Source organism: Phocoena phocoena, chromosome 1, assembly GCF_963924675.1.
Source record: "Phocoena phocoena chromosome 1, mPhoPho1.1, whole genome shotgun sequence".
In the NCBI taxonomy this organism is placed as follows: domain Eukaryota; kingdom Metazoa; phylum Chordata; class Mammalia; order Artiodactyla; family Phocoenidae; genus Phocoena; species Phocoena phocoena.
Window position 1 is genome coordinate 117246980 of NC_089219.1, and position 17950 is coordinate 117264929.

General features: G+C 54.9%; 3 protein-coding genes across 9 annotated transcripts; 2 read left to right on the forward strand and 1 right to left on the reverse strand.

Moving 5' to 3' along the window:
• Positions 1–613: 613 nt before the first annotated feature.
• On the forward strand, positions 614–6771 carry USP21 (ubiquitin specific peptidase 21). Of its 3 annotated transcripts, none has more exons than XM_065879105.1 (13): positions 614–808; positions 1620–2240; positions 3032–3091; positions 3250–3370; positions 3594–3705; positions 3873–4028; positions 4535–4599; positions 4856–4959; positions 5142–5228; positions 5514–5592; positions 5823–5930; positions 6037–6151; positions 6397–6771. In XM_065879105.1, exons 2-13 carry the CDS (start codon positions 1641–1643, stop codon positions 6485–6487), a joined length of 1698 nt encoding a protein of 565 aa, XP_065735177.1. In that variant the 5' UTR covers positions 614–808; positions 1620–1640; the 3' UTR covers positions 6488–6771. The 3 variants fall into 3 exon arrangements, with proteins under 3 accessions (XP_065735177.1, XP_065735195.1, XP_065735185.1); XM_065879123.1 differs by lacking the exon at positions 614–808 and adding an exon at positions 858–884 and having other exon boundaries at positions 6397–6487; XM_065879113.1 differs by lacking the exon at positions 614–808 and having other exon boundaries at positions 1641–2240; positions 5823–5934; positions 6083–6151; positions 6397–6487.
• An 842-nt stretch (positions 6772–7613) lies between these two features.
• On the forward strand, positions 7614–11603 carry PPOX (protoporphyrinogen oxidase). 5 transcript variants are annotated; one of them, XM_065879878.1, is made up of 13 exons: positions 7614–7838; positions 8013–8107; positions 8268–8402; positions 8536–8651; positions 8831–8963; positions 9263–9407; positions 9517–9707; positions 10365–10425; positions 10609–10727; positions 10805–10915; positions 11015–11164; positions 11259–11301; positions 11385–11603. In XM_065879878.1, the coding sequence occupies exons 2-13, from the start codon at positions 8021–8023 to the stop codon at positions 11525–11527; spliced, it is 1434 nt and encodes a 477-aa protein (XP_065735950.1). In that variant the 5' UTR covers positions 7614–7838; positions 8013–8020; the 3' UTR covers positions 11528–11603. The 5 variants fall into 5 exon arrangements, with proteins under 5 accessions (XP_065735950.1, XP_065735954.1, XP_065735958.1 ...); XM_065879882.1 differs by having other exon boundaries at positions 7617–8107; XM_065879886.1 differs by lacking the exons at positions 7614–7838; positions 8831–8963 and having other exon boundaries at positions 8021–8107; positions 8268–8409; positions 8522–8645; positions 9238–9407.
• A 586-nt stretch (positions 11604–12189) lies between these two features.
• Positions 12190–16280, reverse strand: B4GALT3 (beta-1,4-galactosyltransferase 3). Its single transcript, XM_065875699.1, has 6 exons — positions 16019–16280; positions 15252–15487; positions 14130–14320; positions 13899–14021; positions 12597–12701; positions 12190–12463 (listed from the first exon to the last, which is right to left on the reverse strand). Exons 1-6 carry the CDS (start codon positions 16278–16280, stop codon positions 12190–12192), a joined length of 1191 nt encoding a protein of 396 aa, XP_065731771.1.
• Positions 16281–17950: the final 1670 nt, after the last annotated feature.

Here is a 17950-nt window from a genome sequence, read left to right on the forward strand (position 1 = left end):
GCTTGTGGTTCTCATTGGTGGCTGTTAATAGAGGGTGAGCAGGCTTAGGGTCAGCAGGCTAAGACCCAAGGCACATGTACAACTATACTAGTTCAGGAGGGAAGGGGAAATGGAGGATGCTCTGTTCTGGAGCTGGGGAATGAAAGGAAATCCTGACTGCTCTCCCTGCTGCTGAGATCTGCTTTTGTCCTTTAGCAGGGAGCCTACCGCTTTGGCCTGCAAGATGCTTGACGACTGGTTTTGCAGGGCCAGTATTCCCTGCCCTCCAGGGATCTTCCCAACCCTATGTGGATACTTCACTGGTCTGTGGGCTGGACCCAGGCCCTGCATTCGCACCCCTGCTCCCTGGGAAGGATCTGTGCTGCAAGCCGGGGGGCCATACTACGATTGTCAGATCTATATCCTTTAGAGCCACGGGGTGGGGCGATGGGACTCTACTTTAGGGACTTGCGATGGTTTAAAGACAATTCTTGCCAAAGCTGGGAACTGGCGGTCCTAAAGTTGGCTGTGTTTCCATGGTGTCGGCAGCGGAGCCTAGGGGGCGGGTTCACGCAAGCGCCGAGGAAGCCGGTGGGTGGAGTCTGAGTGTGGGTGCGCAGGCGCCCTGAGAGACAGTGAAGCCGGCGGCCGGTGGCCGGGCGGGACCAACAAAGATGGCGGCGGCCCCTGCGGTGGGAGAGATCTGGGCACTAGCTGCGGCTAAAGCTGCAGCCGGGCCCGCGGGGGCGCTGCACGAGGGTAGTAGGGGGTGGCCCTGAGCTGGGGCCTGGCCCCGGCTGGCCTCCCCCGCCGCCTCACCCGGGGACAGGTACGGTCCGGGGCGTTATGGCGTGGGGGTGCCGAGGGAAGACTGTTCCAGACCCGAGAGATCGCCCACCCCAAAAGCAGAGGCGCTGGGGGCCCGGCAGGCCTGCGAGAACTGGGCTGGAGGGACCAGCATCCATGGATCGTGTAGAATATGCCGCTGGACCCCGTAGCCAATCAGCAGCCTCGGCCTTTCTGCCCTCGAGGGGGGCGGACCCGGTTGAAACCTCCTGTGGTGGGAGATGTGCAGAGATTAGGGGTCAGGGAGTTAGTTCGTCCTCCCTCCCCGCCACAGCCCCTGAGCCCCAACACCACTTTGGAGCTCAGAGGTGGGGGAGGGAGTAACCTTTTTAGTGTGCTTCATTTGCAGCCAGGAGGGGCAGGGGTTTGAGAATGGAATGCTGTCCTTGGGGCTGTTATACTTGCATCCACACCGCTATTTGACCAGAGGCCCCAAGTGACCCAGAGCACATCCCACTTGACTAGGCAGGTATGGGGGAACCTTCATGAGCACCTAGATTATAAAGCAGCCAAGATAGGAACTCTTTATCATTGGCTCTCCAGTAAAGCAGTATTGTGCAGGAAGGGCGTGAGGAATGTAGAAAGAGTCAAAGCCCTGCCTGCTATCATTCATTCATTCATTTACTCAATGGATACTAAGTGTTTACTTTGTACCAAACACTATACTAGGCACAGGGGATACAGTGATTGATACACTAGACATGGTTCCTGCCCTCCATGCATGTAGCTAGTATGGCAGCCTAGGTTCCCACCTCCCTCCGTATTCAAACGCTGATCGTCTCTTCTCCTCCCAGGTCCAGCCTGTGGTGTCCACAATGCCCCAGGCTTCTGAGCACCGCCTGGGACGGACCCGAGAGCCACCTCTTAATGTCCAGCCCCGAGTGGGATCCAAGCTACCATTTGCTCCCAGGGCCCGGAGCAAGGAGCGCCGAAACCCAGGCCCTGGGCCGAACCCTGTGTTACGACCTCTGCCTCCTAGGCCAGGTCCCCCTGAGGAACGGCTCAAGAAACTGGAGCTGGGACGGGGACGGACCTCAGGCCCTCGTCCCAGAGGCCCGCTTCGGGCAGATCATGGAGTTCCCCTGCCTGGCTCACCACCCCCAACTGTGGCTCTGCCTCTCCCATCAAGGACCAACCTAGCCCGTTCCAAGTCTGTGAGCAGTGGGGACTTGCGTCCAATGGGGATTGCCTTGGGAGGGCACCGCGGCACTGGAGAGCTAGGGGCTGCACTGAGCCGCTTGGCTCTCCGGCCTGAGCCACCCACTTTGAGACGTAGCACCTCTCTCCGCCGCCTTGGGGGCTTTTCTGGGCCACCCACCTTGCTCAGCATACGGACAGAGCCCCCTACTTCCCATGGCTCCTTCCACGTGATATCTGCCCGGCCCTCTGAACCTTTCTACTCCGATGACAAGATGGTGAGGACTTGCCAGCACACACGCCTTCCATGCCCATGTTCCTCCATGCCTCCAGCTTTCTTGCCATCATATGGCTTTCCTTTCCCCTTTTTGCCAAGTTCCTTTTTCACCCCCTTCATTTCAGTAGTTTGGACTCTCCTCTCCCTTATTTAAGTAACTTTAAGACTCATAGACCCTTTCCAGGGTTGTCTGTGACTCCCCAGAATGGTGTGCCATTTCAGTCCCCAAGGAATAAACCATTTGGAATTCTTCGGGTCCCCAGGCCCTTACCTTCCCTTGCTGTACCTTGTCTCCTAGGATGCTGCCTAGGCCTAATTAATCTCTGGAGCTGAAGAGGGGCAGGCTCAGAACATCTGAGCTCGTGCGGTTGCCCATTTCCCGAGCTAAGTGAGCTAGGCTGATTGCAATTGGAGCCGTCAGGAGAGGGTGCAGGAAGGGGCCACGGGTGCAGGGGGGGCCTTGGGGGTAGCAAGGTGGGGGTGGGGAGCAGCTGGGCAGCCATGCCAGTGCTTGGGGAGTTGCCCCAGGAGCTGCATCGCTGGCTAGCTGGGCAGAGGAGTAAGTGGGGAATAGGTGGGACAGCCATGGCTGAGTCCGTGGTACACTCAGCTGTGTTAGGCTTACTGCTCATGGCCATTGAGGTAGGGAGACCCTAATACCCAGTGACGGAAAAAGTGTAGAGTTTGGGGGTGAAGGATGGGGTGGGGAAGGCAGTGGGCAGCATGCTGTTGAAAGGTTAAAGTGCCAGGTGGGATATATGGGAACGTGCTGACTGTACTCTGACCTTCCAGGCTCATCACACACTGCTTCTGGGCTCTGGTCATGTTGGCCTCCGAAACCTGGGGAACACGGTGAGAGCCGTTCTCCTGTCTTTCCTAACAGGAATGTGAACTGGTGTTGGAGGCAGGCATGGGGAGGGAAACTTGGGGAAGGACAGCACTGAAGTTCTCCTAAGGCTTCCCAGGCACTGGTCTGGGGAGGTAATGGCACTGTCTTTACTGCTCCCCAGTGCTTCCTGAATGCTGTGCTACAGTGTTTGAGCAGCACTCGGCCTCTTCGGGACTTCTGTCTGCGAAGGGACTTCCGGCAAGAGGTGCCTGGAGGGGGCCGAGCCCAAGAGCTCACTGAAGGTGGGGCGACAACTCCTGCTCCCTTCTTTCAAGTCCTCTTTTCCCCAAACCCTTGTAGGTCCACCTGCCAGTGCCAGTGGCCCCAGCCCTGAAAGCTGGCAGGTGTATCTGTTTCTCCCAGTGCCTGATTTCCTAGAGGTTGTTTTCCACCTTCTAAGCCCCCTCTTGCTTCCCTCTTCTAGTCATTAACCACTGTTTCCCTTCCCCACTCCCACCCTAATAGCCTTTGCAGATGTGATTGGTGCCCTGTGGCACCCTGACTCCTGTGAAGCTGTGAATCCTACTCGATTCCGAGCCGTCTTCCAGAAATACGTTCCCTCCTTCTCTGGATACAGGTGGGAGAGCTGGAGGGTATGGGATTTCTCTCTGGCCTGGTCTGGGGGTAGGGCCAGGCAGCATCATTCTGAGCCTTGAGACGCTCTTCATCCAGGAAGTGGGGACAGGGGTTAGTGACTGTGGACTAGGCAGGGGTCGGTTGCCCATGTTCTTTGTCTGACTGCAGCCAGCAGGATGCCCAAGAGTTTCTGAAGCTCCTCATGGAGCGGCTGCACCTCGAAATCAACCGACGAGACCGCCGGGCTCCGCCAGTCCTGGCCAATAGTCCAGCTCCCTCCCAACCCCGCCGTGGAGGGGCTCTGCTAGAAGAACCTGAGTTAAGGTAAGGCTGCTCCCCTCCTTCTCCTCCGCAGTAGTTTATCAGCAGCATTCACCCTTCACAGAAGTAAGCTAGTCAAGATTGAGGATGTAGTGTCCAAGGAAATACTTAGCTCAGAAAATGGTTTGAGAAGCAGTGCAGAAGTAGGAAGAAGGCAGGAGGAGGAGGGAGGCTGAGGGGCACAGATGGAGGCAGAAGATAGGGCTATGGCTGTCACCATATTGACGGAGGAGGGGATAATTAATTTACAAGGTACCTAAGGGGTCTGAAGCCAGGTGGAGGAAGACGGCATGTTCTTCCCTTGTCGACATTCCTTTCTTTTCCTCTCACCTTGGATTTCCCCGGAAAGTCTTCTGAAGCATTACTCCTTTGTCTGTTTCTTGAAATTTAGAGAAGGAGCTGGGGTATGGATGGGGTACCAGGCTCTGTGGATCATTTCAGTGGTGTTGGGGGTGCCCGGTGTTCCTGCTGTCTCATGGGTGCTCCCCACTTCCCTTGATCTGTCCTAGCGATGACGACCGAGCCAACCTAATGTGGAAGCGTTACCTGGAGCGAGAGGACAGCAAGATTGTGGGTATGGAACGAGACAAAGTGATGGGGAAAGTTAGTGTGTGGGGGATGCGGGCTTGGCAGAAAAAAATCAATCCTATCCAGGGGTGTGGGAATAAGACTGGAGGATGAAAATGTGGAGAAGTTGTGAGGGGTTTGTGAGGAGTGTCGGTGGTGGGAAAGGAAGCATCAGGCAAACGGGTGGGAAGAGATGGGAATCCAAGGAAGCATCTCAGGCATCCCACAATGACTGTTTCTCCTGCCCCTTTGCTTCTATCTAGACCTGTTTGTGGGCCAGTTGAAAAGTTGTCTCAAGTGCCAGTCCTGTGGGTATCGCTCCACGACCTTCGAGGTTTTTTGTGACCTGTCCCTGCCCATCCCCAAGGTGGGATTCCAGAAGATTCCAGGGGTGGATGGGACATGGGTTCTGTGACCCAACCCTACCCACCCCCAGTGTGGGAGGGAACCCTGTGGGTCTCTGGAGCAGAAATGAAGCTTGGATTAATTGAGAAGAGTTGGAAAAGGAAATTCAGAACATGCTGACCCTTCACTCTCCTTTCCCCCCAGAAAGGATTTGCCGGGGGCAAGGTGTCCCTGCGGGATTGTTTCAGCCTTTTCACCAAGGAAGAAGAGCTAGAATCGGAGAATGCCCCAGTATGTGTGGGTTCACGAGGGATATAGTAAGGGTGGGAGACCTGGGGGGGCTCCATAAGGGTAAAAGGGGTTGCATGATGCCTTAGTATGAAGAATAACACTTATATATGTCTGGGTTTGTGTAGGAGTTTCAGATATGTCCTGGGATTCCCAGGGCAGAGGGCAGTGGCCCAGAGGATACAGAAGTAATAGGGAGCATAGTAAATTTGTATGTGAGTCAGAGTATCAGAAAAGCCAACGGAGGTGAGGAGCACGTTAACCTTATATTATTTGACATTTACTCAGGTGTGTGACCAATGTCGGCAGAAAACACGAAGTACCAAAAAGTTGACAGTACAAAGATTCCCCCGAATCCTCGTGCTCCGTATCCTAATCTTGAAATTCTTATTTCTCCCATTCATTCTTTTTCCTCATTCCCCATGTTTGCAGAGGTTGGAACTTTGGGAATTCAGTTTTCCTTAGGAAAAGCCTGCCACTCCACCTTTCCCTACCAAGCTCCCCATGTGTGTTCAGGGAGGGGAGTGGAAAACATTCAATTCCTCAGCCCCCCTCAGAGGCCCTCTGCCTCCCAAATTCTCCTTAACCAGAGCTTAGATCTTAATCGATTTTCTGCCTCCCGAGGCTCCATCAAGAAAAGTTCAGTAGGTGTAGACTTCCCGCTGCAGCGACTGAGCCTAGGGGACTTTGCCAGTGACAAAGCCGGTGAGTCTTGTAGGGAAGGTCCTGAGGAGCTCCCATGAAGGGGAGGGAGAGAGTGGGAGTGGGGCACAGCTCTGACTATAGAATTTGGTCATCTCTAACCCCGAAGGAAGCCCCGTATATCAGCTGTATGCCCTTTGCAACCACTCGGGCAGTGTCCACTATGGCCACTACACAGCCCTGTGCCGGTGCCAGACTGGTTGGCATGTCTACAACGACTCTCGGTGAGAATAGCCTCCTGTTCAACTCCTGCCCCATTCCCGCTGCAGCCCTGACACCTTTCCCTAATACGGAGCCCCAGGAGAGCACAGTGCCTGGTAAAAGGCGGGCGGTGTGTGTGTGTGTGTGTGTGTGTGGGTAAGGGGGCGTCTTTCCTGATCACTACCGGCATGCTGTGAGGTTGATCATGTGGGGAGGGGGGAATATGCAGGAATGATCACACCTCCTTCCCCATCTCCCTTCTTCCTAGTGTCTCCCCTGTCAGTGAAAACCAGGTGGCATCCAGTGAGGGCTACGTGCTGTTCTACCAACTGATGCAGGAGCCACCCCGGTGCCTGTGACATCCCCTTTAAGCCCTGGCACCTGTGAAACCCTTTCAACACCCTCAAGCCCCCAGGCTCCCCATTTACCTCAGAGACGTCTATTTTTGTGTCTTTTTAATCGGGGAGGGGGGAGGGGGTGGTTGTACCTCCCATTATTTTTTTTATTAAAAAATACCCTTCTACCTGGAGGCTCCCCTGTCTCCCTGCCCCATGTACAGAGCTCCCCAGGCCCCTGCCCGTGTACAGCCCCCAGACCCTCTACAGTCTCACTTTTTTTTGTGAATAAATTTATTAAGAAAAAATGATGTCCTTATTTGTATTTGTGCTTAAAGTGGGTGGAGATACAGAACTAGGCCGAATTGGGAGTCTTCCTGGGACTCAGTTCCCTCTCTGAACAGATGGGGGCGCGCTCAAAGCCGTGGGGGTGAGAGTGGGGATAGAGATGCCGGACCAGGACCCGTTGATGCTAAGGTTTGACCACGCAGTGAAGGTTTACATTGGGAGGAAAAGGGAAGGCGAGTTTGAGACTCGTGAAGCTGTAGGGAAGGCTGGAGCTAGAGCGCAGGCACTGGGTAGACGGGTTTTGCCGGCGTAGGGGGCTGCCCCCTCGAGAGCGAGGTGCCCAAGGACCCCTGTTGATAAACATGGTACGTTGCCGGGCCGCCCTAACTCCCGTAGGTCCAGGCTGTTGCTACTATCAAGGAGCTGTTTATGGAGCCACCTCCCCACGGACCAGCCTCCAGTGTCCCTATCTACTCTCCCTACAACCAAAGCTCATGAGGCCCTCCCTCCAGGGTTCTCAGCCTAGCTGGGCCTGGGAAGCTCGAGCTGGGGAATGCTAACCAGCACGCAGCTCTCGCCGCTCCAGCCTTGAGGGGAAGTCAGTGATGGATATGGCTGCTCTCTCCAACCTGGCATCGAACCAGTTAACTAACCTCCAGCTCCACACAGCAACCTTCTACAGGGGCCAACCCTCCGCCTTTGCGGTAGGAGGAGCCGCTGCCGGTTCAGTGTTTTCATTGGTGAGTGTGATCGGGGCCTTCCAGGACCCACCAATCCAGGAGCAGGAAGGTAAGGTCGGGAGTGTGCCGCGAGAATAGAGTGGACGGAGAGTCGGAGAGACCGAAATACTGGGAGGGGGGCGGGCGGTGGAGGCAGCGGACTGAAACTCTAGGCCTAGTGGGGGCGGGCGGGAGGGAAAGCGCTTTAGAAGACTGGCAGCAGGTCGGAGCCCGGAGCCCTGCGCTAGCAGATAGCGTGGGTGTGGCCCTTATCCGCCTCCCAGCCCCCGCCTCTGGGACGCCGGCGGCATGATGTGTTGAGACCTCTGTCTTCTCCTTTCCCCTCATTTTTCTCGTTCCTCTCGTGGGTGAGTCCTAGGCCCTGGGCGGGGGGACCTCACAGTTCCACCACCCCATCCGCGGGCTCTGCCTTGGTTTCCCCTAAAGCAGCGAATGGCCGGGGGTGGAACGCGGAACCCGCAGGTCTTCTGGAGAGCAGGGTGCTTCTGGTCAGCCTGTCCGTATCGCCTCCACACCCGCAGGCTTCACCATGGGCCGGACCGTGGTCGTGCTGGGCGGAGGGATCAGCGGCTTGGCCGCTAGTTATCACCTGAGCCGGGCCCCTTGTCCCCCCAAGGTGAGTGCCCCCCTCCCTCCGTGCCAGAGGGAGCCTCCTTTAATACTCCTCTCCCATTTCCAGGAAGAGGGAATGCGCCGCCCCATTCCCCTCCTGACCCTTTACGCCGCCGCGGCCGCGGCCGCGGCTATAGGCCGCAGTGTCTCCCTCTTGTCCCCAGGTGGTATTGGTGGAGGGCAGCGAGCGCCTGGGAGGCTGGATCCGCTCGGTACGAGGGCCAGATGGTGCTGTATTTGAACTTGGACCTCGAGGAATTCGGCCGGCGGGAGTCCTGGGAGCCCGGACCCTGCTCATGGTGAGCGGCTTGTGGAATGCCTAGGAGAGGTTGTGGAGGGACCTTCACTGGAGAATAGAGTGAAGGGGAGCAAGTAGATTTGGTGGTCAGTCCTTTCCTTAGTTTATGCTCTTTCTGAGGACGTGTGGAGCAGGTTTCCGAGCTTGGCTTGGACTCAGAAGTGTTGCCTGTCCGGGGAGACCATGCAGCTGCCCAGAATAGGTTCCTGTATGTAGGTGGCGCCCTGCACGCCCTGCCCTCTGGCTTCAGGTAATGCTATCACCTCCTTACTGCCATCCTTCTCTGCTTCCATCCTTACATCCCTTCCATTTCCTCATCTTCCAGTTTGTCAGCCCTCCCAGCAAAAGGGGCCAAATGAATGGAAATGACCCCCTGGAGCTGGGAGGTTAAATCAGAGCTCCCTCTTCACTGTGCCTTCCTCCATGCAGGGGGCTACTCCGCCCTTCACCTCCCTTCTCCAAACCTCTGTTTTGGGCTGGGTTGAAGGAGTTGACTACGCCCCGGGGCAAAGACCCTGATGAGACTGTGCACAGTTTCGCCCAGCGTCGCCTTGGTCCTGAGGTAACACCGCCCAGAAGCCCCCAAATCCCTCCTCTCCTAAACCAGCTGCAGATCCCCATACTCAAACCTTCCACTAGGGCCTCTTCTGTATCATCTGAAAATGGCCTCTTCTCTTCATACCCAGTAGCCCCCCAAACTCAGTGTTGGGGGTGAATGCCTTCATTTCCTTTCCATCCTTCTGTAATAGTGGGACTGCTTTCCAACCAAACCCCACCCCACCCCTATTCTCTGCCAAGCAGGGACAGTGGAAATTAGTGCAACTTATTCCTTGGCCTCTCAATCCCAGTCTCACCCTTAAGGTGGCGTCTCTAGCCATGGACAGTCTTTGCCGTGGAGTGTTTGCAGGCAACAGCCGTGAGCTCAGCATCAGGTCCTGCTTTCCCAGTCTCTTCCAAGCTGAGCAAACCCATCGATCCATATTACTGGGGCTGCTGCTGGGGGCAGGTGAGGGGGGAGTTGGTTCAAGGGTTGAAGATATTAAGGACTGCCAGAGTGAGGGACTGGAAGCAAGGGGTGCTATTTTAATGACGCTTCTCTACTTCCTCCTCTGCAGGGCGGGGCCCACAGCCAGACTCAGCACTTATTCGCCAGGCTCGGGCTGAGCGCTGGAGCCAGTGGTCACTCCGTGAAGGGCTGGAGACATTGCCTCAGGCCCTTAACACCCACCTGACTAGTAGGGGTGTCAGTGTTCTCAGAGGCCAGCCAGTCTGTGGGCTCAGCCTCGAAGCAGAAGGGTGCTGGAAGGTAGGAGAGCCCCCTGGAGTGTAATGAACCTGTCTGTTAGAGTTTCCAACTTTGTCTAAATGCTTTAGCTGGCAGGACTGGAGTTTCTCCTTGTTCTCCTGTCCTAGAAGCTATTTAAATATGGGCTACTCCACATTCCTAGGCCTTATTTGTGGACCTTCCTCCAAGACCTGTTTGATCCAAACCTGTGGATAGAATATATATAAGTGGCTCCCAGCTAGGGGCAAGAACCACTGAGCTCCACTAAACATTTCAGAGTAGCCCACTGGCTTTTGTCTGGCCCATTTCCTGGAGTAATGGGATGATTTTTGTGCTGACTACTTAGTCTGTTCATCCTGAGTCAGCACCCAGTCTCTCTCCTGCCTGGGAAACTAAGGCAAAATTCCCATGATCTCTGTGTCTTTTATTTTATTTTATTATTATTTTCTTTTTTGCGGTACGCGGGCCTCTCACTGTTGTGGCCTCTCCCGTTGCGGAGCACAGGCTCCGGACGCGCAGGCTCAGCGGCCATGGCCCATGGGCCCAGCCGCTCCGCGGCCTGCGGCATCCTCCCGGACATGGGCACGAACCCGCGTCCCCCGCATCAGCAGGCAGACTCCCAACCACTGCGCCACCAGGGAAGCCCTCTGTGTCTTTTAAATGTTTTCTTCCTCTCAGGTGTCTCTAGGGGACAGCAACCTGGAGGCTGACCACATTATTAGTGCCATTCCAGCTTCAGGTAATGTGGTGGTCACCCTCCCCTTCTCCAACCAGGTTGAGGCAACGTAGCTTCTTTCTGGGCCAGCAGGACCATGCCATGCCCCTGAACTGGTCAACCCTGTGGGAGTCTAATCCCAAGGAGGGTTGGTAAAATTGAAGTGTGAACGCCTCCTGAGGCAGGCCTCTGCCTGCTCTCCTCCAGTGCTCAGCAAGCTGCTCCCTGCTGAGGCTGCACCGCTGGCTCGTGCTCTGAGTACCATCACTGCTGTGTCTGTGGCTGTGGTGAATCTGCAGTACCGAGGAGGTCGTCTGCCTGTCCAGGTGTGACACAGAAGAAGGGGAGATGTGGGCTCAACGGGAACTCTTCCCTCCTGACCCAGTCTCTTCCTTTTCTCCAGGGATTTGGACATTTGGTGCCATCCTCAGAAGACCCAGGCATCCTGGGAATCGTGTATGACTCAGTTGCTTTCCCTGAGCAGGATGGGAGTCCCCCTGGCCTCAGAGTGACTGTGAGAGAAGGCAGCTTTGCTTAGTGGGAGTTTCCCAAGAGCTCCTCTATGCCCCAGCGTAGTAAGGCCAGGCTGGTCAGTGCCATATTCCCTCTTTAGGTGATGTTGGGAGGTTCCTGGTTACGGACATTAGAAGCCAGGGGCAGTGTCTTATCTCAGGAGCTGTTCCAAAAGGAGGCAGAGAAAGCAGCTGCCACTCAGTTGGGACTGAAGGAGCCACCAAGTCACTGCTTGGTCCATCTACACAAGGTAAACACTCCTCAGCTACCCACTGGAGGCAGGGACTACCCAGGCGTGGAACATCAGTAATAATCTTTCCCTGTATCCCCTCTTCTCTCCCCAGAACTGTATCCCCCAGTATACTTTAGGCCACTGGCAAAAACTGGGTAAGTTGGGAAAGCAGCTGGGCTGAGAGGAGCTATGAAAATAGACCCCCAGTTGTAACATTCCTTTTATCTTTTCCTCCCAGAGTCAGCTACCCAATTCCTGGCTGCTCAGAAGCTGCCTTTGACTCTGGCCGGAGCCTCGTATGAGGGGGTTGCTGTCAATGATTGTATAGAGAGTGGGCGCCAGGCAGCAGCCCGTGTCCTGGGCACAGAACCTAACAGTTGATCCTCAAACCCCACTTCTTCCTGCCCCTGCTCACAGGGATTCTCTCACCCATGAAAATAAAAGATGCTGGAGCATGGCTTGGTCTGGCTGTTCTGTCTCCTGTGGACGTGGGTGGGGTGGGTGAGCAAAGGTAGGTAAAGGGTGCTGAGGATACAGAAAGCAGGAGCAGAGGCAAGACAAAGTCCTTTATTAGAAAATATATCAAAATCCCAGCCCCCTGAGCAAGGTCCAGAAGAGGGAGCTACTCCAGCACTGGCAGAAAGTACCCTGGGAGGGGCTTCCTTCAAACACACTTCCTGGGAACCATAAATAGAATAAATATTCACAGAGTTCCCGGGAGAAGTCAGAACACTCTTCTCTCCATGGAAGAGGAAGGGATTTGGGGTCCAGCCCTGCTCTTACCCCATGGGCAGGGGACTCCTAGGAGTCATCACAGAAAATCATGACTTCAAGGATTCACAGTCATAAGCCCTGGCTGGTGACCCTAGAAAGAGGGACCCCCAGGGCTAGAGGAGCCCAGCTCCAGTCCAGCAGTGAGGAGAGGCCCCTGCCCCCAGCATGGCAGTAGAGTTCATTTCCCCCACATCCCCTCTAAGAGCAGTGAGGAGCTGAGGGTGGGGAGAACACAACTCTTCTGATTCAGTTTCATGATTAAGGAGGAGTCAGTGTGAACCATGGGGAGCTGTGTGGTTGGCAGCAGGCAGAGGGTCGGGCCTGGCTGGGGGCCGGCGCTGCAGCATCTCCTGACGGAAGGCCTGGGAGGAACCAGGTGGGTAACGGGGACCAGAGGGAGTCTGAGGACCCCGAGGGTCAGTTCCAATGTCTGCTGTGATGTTGGTATAGAGAGGGCCCAGCTCTCGAGCCAGCAATCGGTATGTCAGTGAGTTCATCCCATCTTGAGTCCAGGAATTCCGGGTTCGGACCAGGAGGTCAAATCTGAGGATTAGAGATTGGAGACTAAGACCTGGAAAGGAACAGCCTGGAATCTAGGAACCTTCAGGAACTGCCTGGCTAGGGTGCAGAATCCTGAGGATCCAGGAATAATTCCCAGGCAGCCGTCCCATCCTACCTGTGGGGATTTTCCTCGTTGCCCTTATCTCCTCGGTGCTTCACCATCTTATAGTGTCCCACAGACGTGGGGGGCCGAGAGATCTTCATCCCAGCCAGGCGTACCCTATGGGAAAAGTGAGGGCAACTTGGAGGATCCAGAGCAGAAGAAAGCTGCTGACAGGTGGGCAAGAAGAGCTAAGGCTAGCAAGGACGGAATTGCACGTTTCTTTACACAAAGAACAGCTATTGCTAACTAGGCAAAAGAAGTGCCAAGTACTGGAAGGGGAGAGAAAGTCAAACACAAAGAAGGAAATGGCTGAAGAGAATGTAAAAGCCTGGCTGTATCCAGATCCTCAGGGCCTACTGCCAGGCACCCTGGGGGCTTTAGACAATTGGCATAGGTAGATTTGTACCTCCCACCTTTGCTTCCTAAATGGCTCCCAGGAGCTGCCCCTGCAGTCTGGAAAGGACCGGGAGAGGAGCCATTTTCTCAAAAAGGGAGGGCAAGACTGGGAGTCACAGACCCAAGCTCAGCGATTCTTATTTAGACGAGTACTCTGCCACATCCCCTACCCCCCACCCACATTAAGAAAAGAGTGGAACCAAGTAATCAGGACCTGGAAAGAAACAAACTCCCACTCTGACCCACAGAAGCAAGAAGTGAAGGTAGCCTGGGAAGGTACTGAAAGAATACATACATTTAGAAATTGCTGGGTGCTTTACACACATACAGAAGACAAGAATTCATAGAGATGTCATGCCCGAGGACAAAGGGGGAGGAGAAGCAGTGGGTCCAGCATATCAAGCTCAAATAGTCAAATGACAGATAGGAAATTGGGTCAGCTGAGGCTGAAGGTCAAAATGTTTCACATGCTAAAAATAAGTTGGCATCATGCCAATGGCACAGGCCTTTTTTTTTTTAAAAAAAAAAAAAAAAAGTGGTTCTGGGCTATGTGGAGCTGAGCCTCTCCTCTCCCAGCCCTGAAGGGAAGTGTGGTTTGGATGCAACCCTAGCAGAGGCAGGACTAAACTGTCTCTAGGCCCCTTTCCAGCTCTGGAATCCCATGATACTATAGTCTACTGATCTGATCTCTCCCAGGGACATTACTAACCAGATCTAAGAGACTGAAGGACAAAAGAATGGGGAGCAGCATGCAAATCCTGACCTGGGTAGAGACTGAAAAGACTAAGGGAGAGGAATGGGCACAGTGCAGCACCAGGGAGCTAACAGTTAGCGGTAAAGGACTATGGCTAGGGGTGGTCTCACAGGACAGTGATCCAGGCTGGGGTTAGGGAGGGAGGTGGTGGCAGGAAGTCTGACCTGGTAGCAATGTCATCATCCTCACCACCCCAGCCCCAGTATTCATTGGGGAAGCCATTCATCTTCAGATACTGGTCAGGAGTGAGCGCCGAGACCCCTCCAAAGTACTGGGGGTACGGGAGGCTGGGGAGAGAAACATCCTTGGATTCCACAAGTCTTCTGGGGGGCCGTCCCCCCTTCGTCCACTGGGTGGTGGAATTCCTGCTTCCAGTACCCTCTCATGCCCTCTACCTGTATCCAAACTTGTTCATGGCAACAGCAACATGCCGGGGTCCTCGGGGGTCACACACATACAGATTGTGGTCGTTCTCTGGCAAGAGGTCCACATCGTGCAAGAACAAGCAGTCCCATTCTTCATCACGCAGGGCCTCCCGCACCCCAACATTCAACAGCTTTGCCCTGTTAAATGTTCCGTTTCCAGCCTGGAAGATAATGGCGGAGGACCAAACTAGGTCTATAGGTAGCATGGAAAAGAAGCATAAAAGTGAGAAGAGGGAAATCAAAGTGGGGTATGGGACAAGGAGAATGAAGAGAAAGACAACTTCTTTGTTTTTTCATTCAACAAAAAATTTTTTGAGCATCAGTATGTGCCTGACACTTACATGCTGCTATTCAGCATTTAATCCCGACAACAAACCAACCATGTGGAACAGGTGGTATATTAGTTACCACTCTCTGCCTCATTTTAGCAGGTTGGGGATCTTGCTCAAGGTGACATATGGAACAAGTGGCAGAACCCAGAATTTTAGCCCAAATCTATCCACTTCCAAATTCAAGAATGGAAAAATCATGGAAGATTATAGGACAGTGGGAATATCCTTAAGGAGAAGTATGGGACTAACACGTTGGCAGAGCAGTGCCAGCTGCTGCTTTCTTTTTATATATATGTGTGTGTATATGTTTTTTTTTGGGGGGGGGGGCTGCATTGGGTCTTTGTTGCTGCACGCAGGCTTTCTCTAGTTGCGGTGAGCGGGGGCTACTCTTTGTCGTGGTGGCTTCTCTTGTTGCGGAGCATGGGCTCTAGGCGCGCGGGCTTCAGTAGTTGTGGCTCATGGGCTCTAGAGTGCAGGCTCAGTAGTTGTGGTGCACGGGCTTAGCTGCTCTGTGGCATGTGGGATCTTCCCGGACAGGGCTTGAACCTGTATCCCCTGCGTTGGCAGGCGGATTCTTAACCACTGCCCCACCAGGGAAGCCCCCTGCTTTCTCACATTCAACAGTCTGACCCTCTTTTTTTCTTTTTTGTCTGACCCTCTTAAAATTATTTCAGGGATCCATCAGATGAGAGTGGAGTGGAATTTGTTTGAGGCTTCCTTATAAGAAAGAAAATCAGAAGGGTATGGGAATTGGGGGTACCTGGTGGATGACATAGATGCCATAAGCAAGCTGCTGGCGTTGCAGGAATGGGTGCAGGTGGTAGAGCAGCAGGCGCAGGTGGTGCTCCCGGGCACGATGGGGCACAATGATGGCTGTTCGGGACCGGGGCTCACACCCTGCAGGGCGGTACCGGCCCCCCGGTTCCACCCGGGGATTCCTCTCCACAATCTCTGCCAGTGACGGCACTGGGCTAAAGGACACGGACACGGGACCCACTGTTGGGAGGGAATGGCAAGGTCAGGGATTAGAAGGGCAAGAAGAACTGTCCCTGGCAGTCTTATTCTGGGGCTCAGCTCCCCCAAGGCCTTGCTCAGAAACCTCACAAAACCTTGAGTTCCCCATCACTGGGACAGCTTTGCAAAGTCTGGAAGGTGAAGGCTCCTTACCTAGCCTACCTTCTTATTTGAGGGTTCCATAACTCCCCCCTGCCTCACAAGGTTAGAAGCTTACAGTTAGGGGATGGAGAGAACAGATGGACTTCCAACTAACTCACTAAACTAGGAGTGATCTACAAAAGAAGCAAGTCCTAGCCCAAGGCAAGAAGAGCCCATAAATGGGCTGTGGCTCAACCCAAGAGCCCAGTCGAAACTCCAAATTTAGAGTCCATTCTATCTCAACCTCAGCTTCCCTTCCAGTTACGTGAGCCTCCTGTTCTAAGGCCCACTCCTGCCATCCTATGCCTGTCCAAGCCTCCCTGTCCCCACACCTTGTCCTCGCCTTCACTTCTGCCTTCCTTCTGCACTCACCTAAGAGAGGAGATCGTTCTGGACAGTAGGGCAGACCTTGAGGAGCTGGGGGGACCCCTGGGGCAACAGGGGCCCCAGGCAGGTGACTAAGGTTACTGTAGACATCATGGGGATGAGAGTAGTCAAATGTCGGCTCCTGCTCTCGGCCAAATAGAGCGCTGAGGCTTCGGAAGCCCCCCAGCGACAGGTACATCATGACAGCCAGCTGGGAGCCCACAAGCAGGGCCAGAGTGCAGGGTCGCTCCAGCAGCCTCCGCAGCATCCTGGGGTGTGGTCTGGAGAGGCAGAGAGGAGAGTGCTGGGGCAGGCAGGAAGAGAGCAAGCCAGCAGAAAGAGATCATTGGGCAGGGATGAAGGTGGTGCCAGGGGTAAAGAGGAAAAGAACAGAGTCACAGAAGGGAGCACACAGATGTATGGAAAGAAATAGAATGCTACCACTAGCAGACCTACCACCTGTCACTTCCAGCCCAAGTTTCACTCTCCTCCACCCCTCCCTCAAACCACTCCTATCACCTACTATCAGTCCCCAAGAATGCTTACATCATTCATGTCCCAAGGCCATTTCAGAGCATTCTCTGGAGAACCTCCCTTCCAATTTTAGAGGGGGTAGAGATAGACTCACCTAGGTTCAAGCTGTCTTCTTCAGGATGGGGACTCCACGGGGTCCCGGGGGAGCAGAGATGTGAGGCATTATATAAAATTGGAAATGTCACAGAGGACAGAGAAAGGCTCCATCCAGCACTCCAACAGCAATCTTAGGACCAGCTGAAACAGAAGTGGTCAAGGATAGCCAGCCACCCGCAGAGGGGCAGACACGAGGATCAGGGTGAAGCCGGTTTCCCAGCTGGGGAAGGGAGGGAAAGTGGTTGGAGAGAAAAGGGGTGCAGCAGTAGATGCTAGGTCCCTGGCCTCTCCCCCGTGACCCTCTAGTTTGTCAGATTCACTCTGCACTTAACCATCCTCCACCCCAGCAAGACCAACCTGTTTGGAGAGTGGGGAAAGGGAAGCTATCGGAGATCTTACTTTCGCCAGGGGGTGAGGCAGTCTTAACAGGACTGTGGAGTGGCCTCAAGAGAACCCAGGGAGGCGGAGGAAACTGGCTCCTTTCCGTTCTTCACGTTTCTGGGAGCTAGCTCTGCAGGTGCAGGGAGCGTGACCACCTGGGAGCTGCATGCAAACAACCTTGGAGCGCGGCGGGGAATAGGATGGGGGTAGCATCCCCTACCTTTTTCTATCTTTCCCCGGTCCTATCGGAGGTGGGGATCAGGGGTTATTGGTGAAATGAGATAGGGAGATGGAGGGCTGGGCAGAACCTGTCAGAGGTACCTGGGCTAGCTCACCTAGAGGGGCGTGGTCAGCGCTCTGCAGGGGCTTACAGCCCAGTTGTTTCGGAGCACCCTCATCCCACCCCAATCTCCTCCTGCGTTTGCTCTACCTTGCAATGTGAGCCCACCGGCCTCTGTCCATACTTGCACTTACGTCCCCCTCCCTGCTCAAGGCTGTCTCCAGCCTTTACCCAAAACTTCTCACCTTCCCAATTTCCCGAACCTTTCTCCCGTGCCTCTCACCCCACCAGCCCCAGACCACACACCTGACCTTCTGCAGCCAGTCTTCACCACCACCCCGACAGCCGGAAAGAAACCGCTGCCGCCATCTTGGAAGCGGGAGCTTCGGGGGCGGGGCCTCGCGTCACGGGGCGGGGCCTAGGATGGAGCCGCCCCGGCCCGCGAAGCGCAGGGTCTGAGCCCCGCGCGGCCTGTGGGGCACGAGTGAAGCTACCGCGCGGGCATCTCGCGGCTCGATCCCTCGGGAGAAGGCGCGGGGGCTCATCCCCACCGGACCGACTTCCAACGGGATTCCACCCCCCACCCCTCACCCCTCAGACTTGTGAAAACATCAAGTCAAACCGGGACCTTTCTCGGGGCCAAGACG

Bases quoted from the DNA above. Each gene is read 5' to 3' on its own strand.
- USP21 (XM_065879105.1), top strand. From the start codon at position 1,641: ATGCCCCAGGCTTCTGAGCACCGCCTGGGACGGACCCGAGAGCCACCT. The intron at 3,092-3,249 runs GTGAGAGCCGTT...ACTGCTCCCCAG, and splicing joins TCCGAAACCTGGGGAACACG to TGCTTCCTGAATGCTGTGCT. The intron at 4,029-4,534 runs GTAAGGCTGCTC...GATCTGTCCTAG, and splicing joins CTAGAAGAACCTGAGTTAAG to CGATGACGACCGAGCCAACC.
- B4GALT3 (XM_065875699.1), bottom strand. From the start codon at position 16,280: ATGCTGCGGAGGCTGCTGGAGCGACCCTGCACTCTGGCCCTGCTTGTG. The intron at 14,321-15,251 runs GTACCCCCAATT...ATTATCTTCCAG, and splicing joins GCATCTATGTCATCCACCAG to GCTGGAAACGGAACATTTAA. The intron at 12,702-13,898 runs GTCAGACTTCCT...CTTTTCCCATAG, and splicing joins GATGATGACATTGCTACCAG to GGTACGCCTGGCTGGGATGA.
- PPOX (XM_065879878.1), top strand. From the start codon at position 8,021: ATGGGCCGGACCGTGGTCGTGCTGGGCGGAGGGATCAGCGGCTTGGCC. The intron at 8,652-8,830 runs GTAATGCTATCA...TCCTCCATGCAG, and splicing joins GCCCTGCCCTCTGGCTTCAG to GGGGCTACTCCGCCCTTCAC. The intron at 9,708-10,364 runs GTAGGAGAGCCC...TCTTCCTCTCAG, and splicing joins AAGCAGAAGGGTGCTGGAAG to GTGTCTCTAGGGGACAGCAA.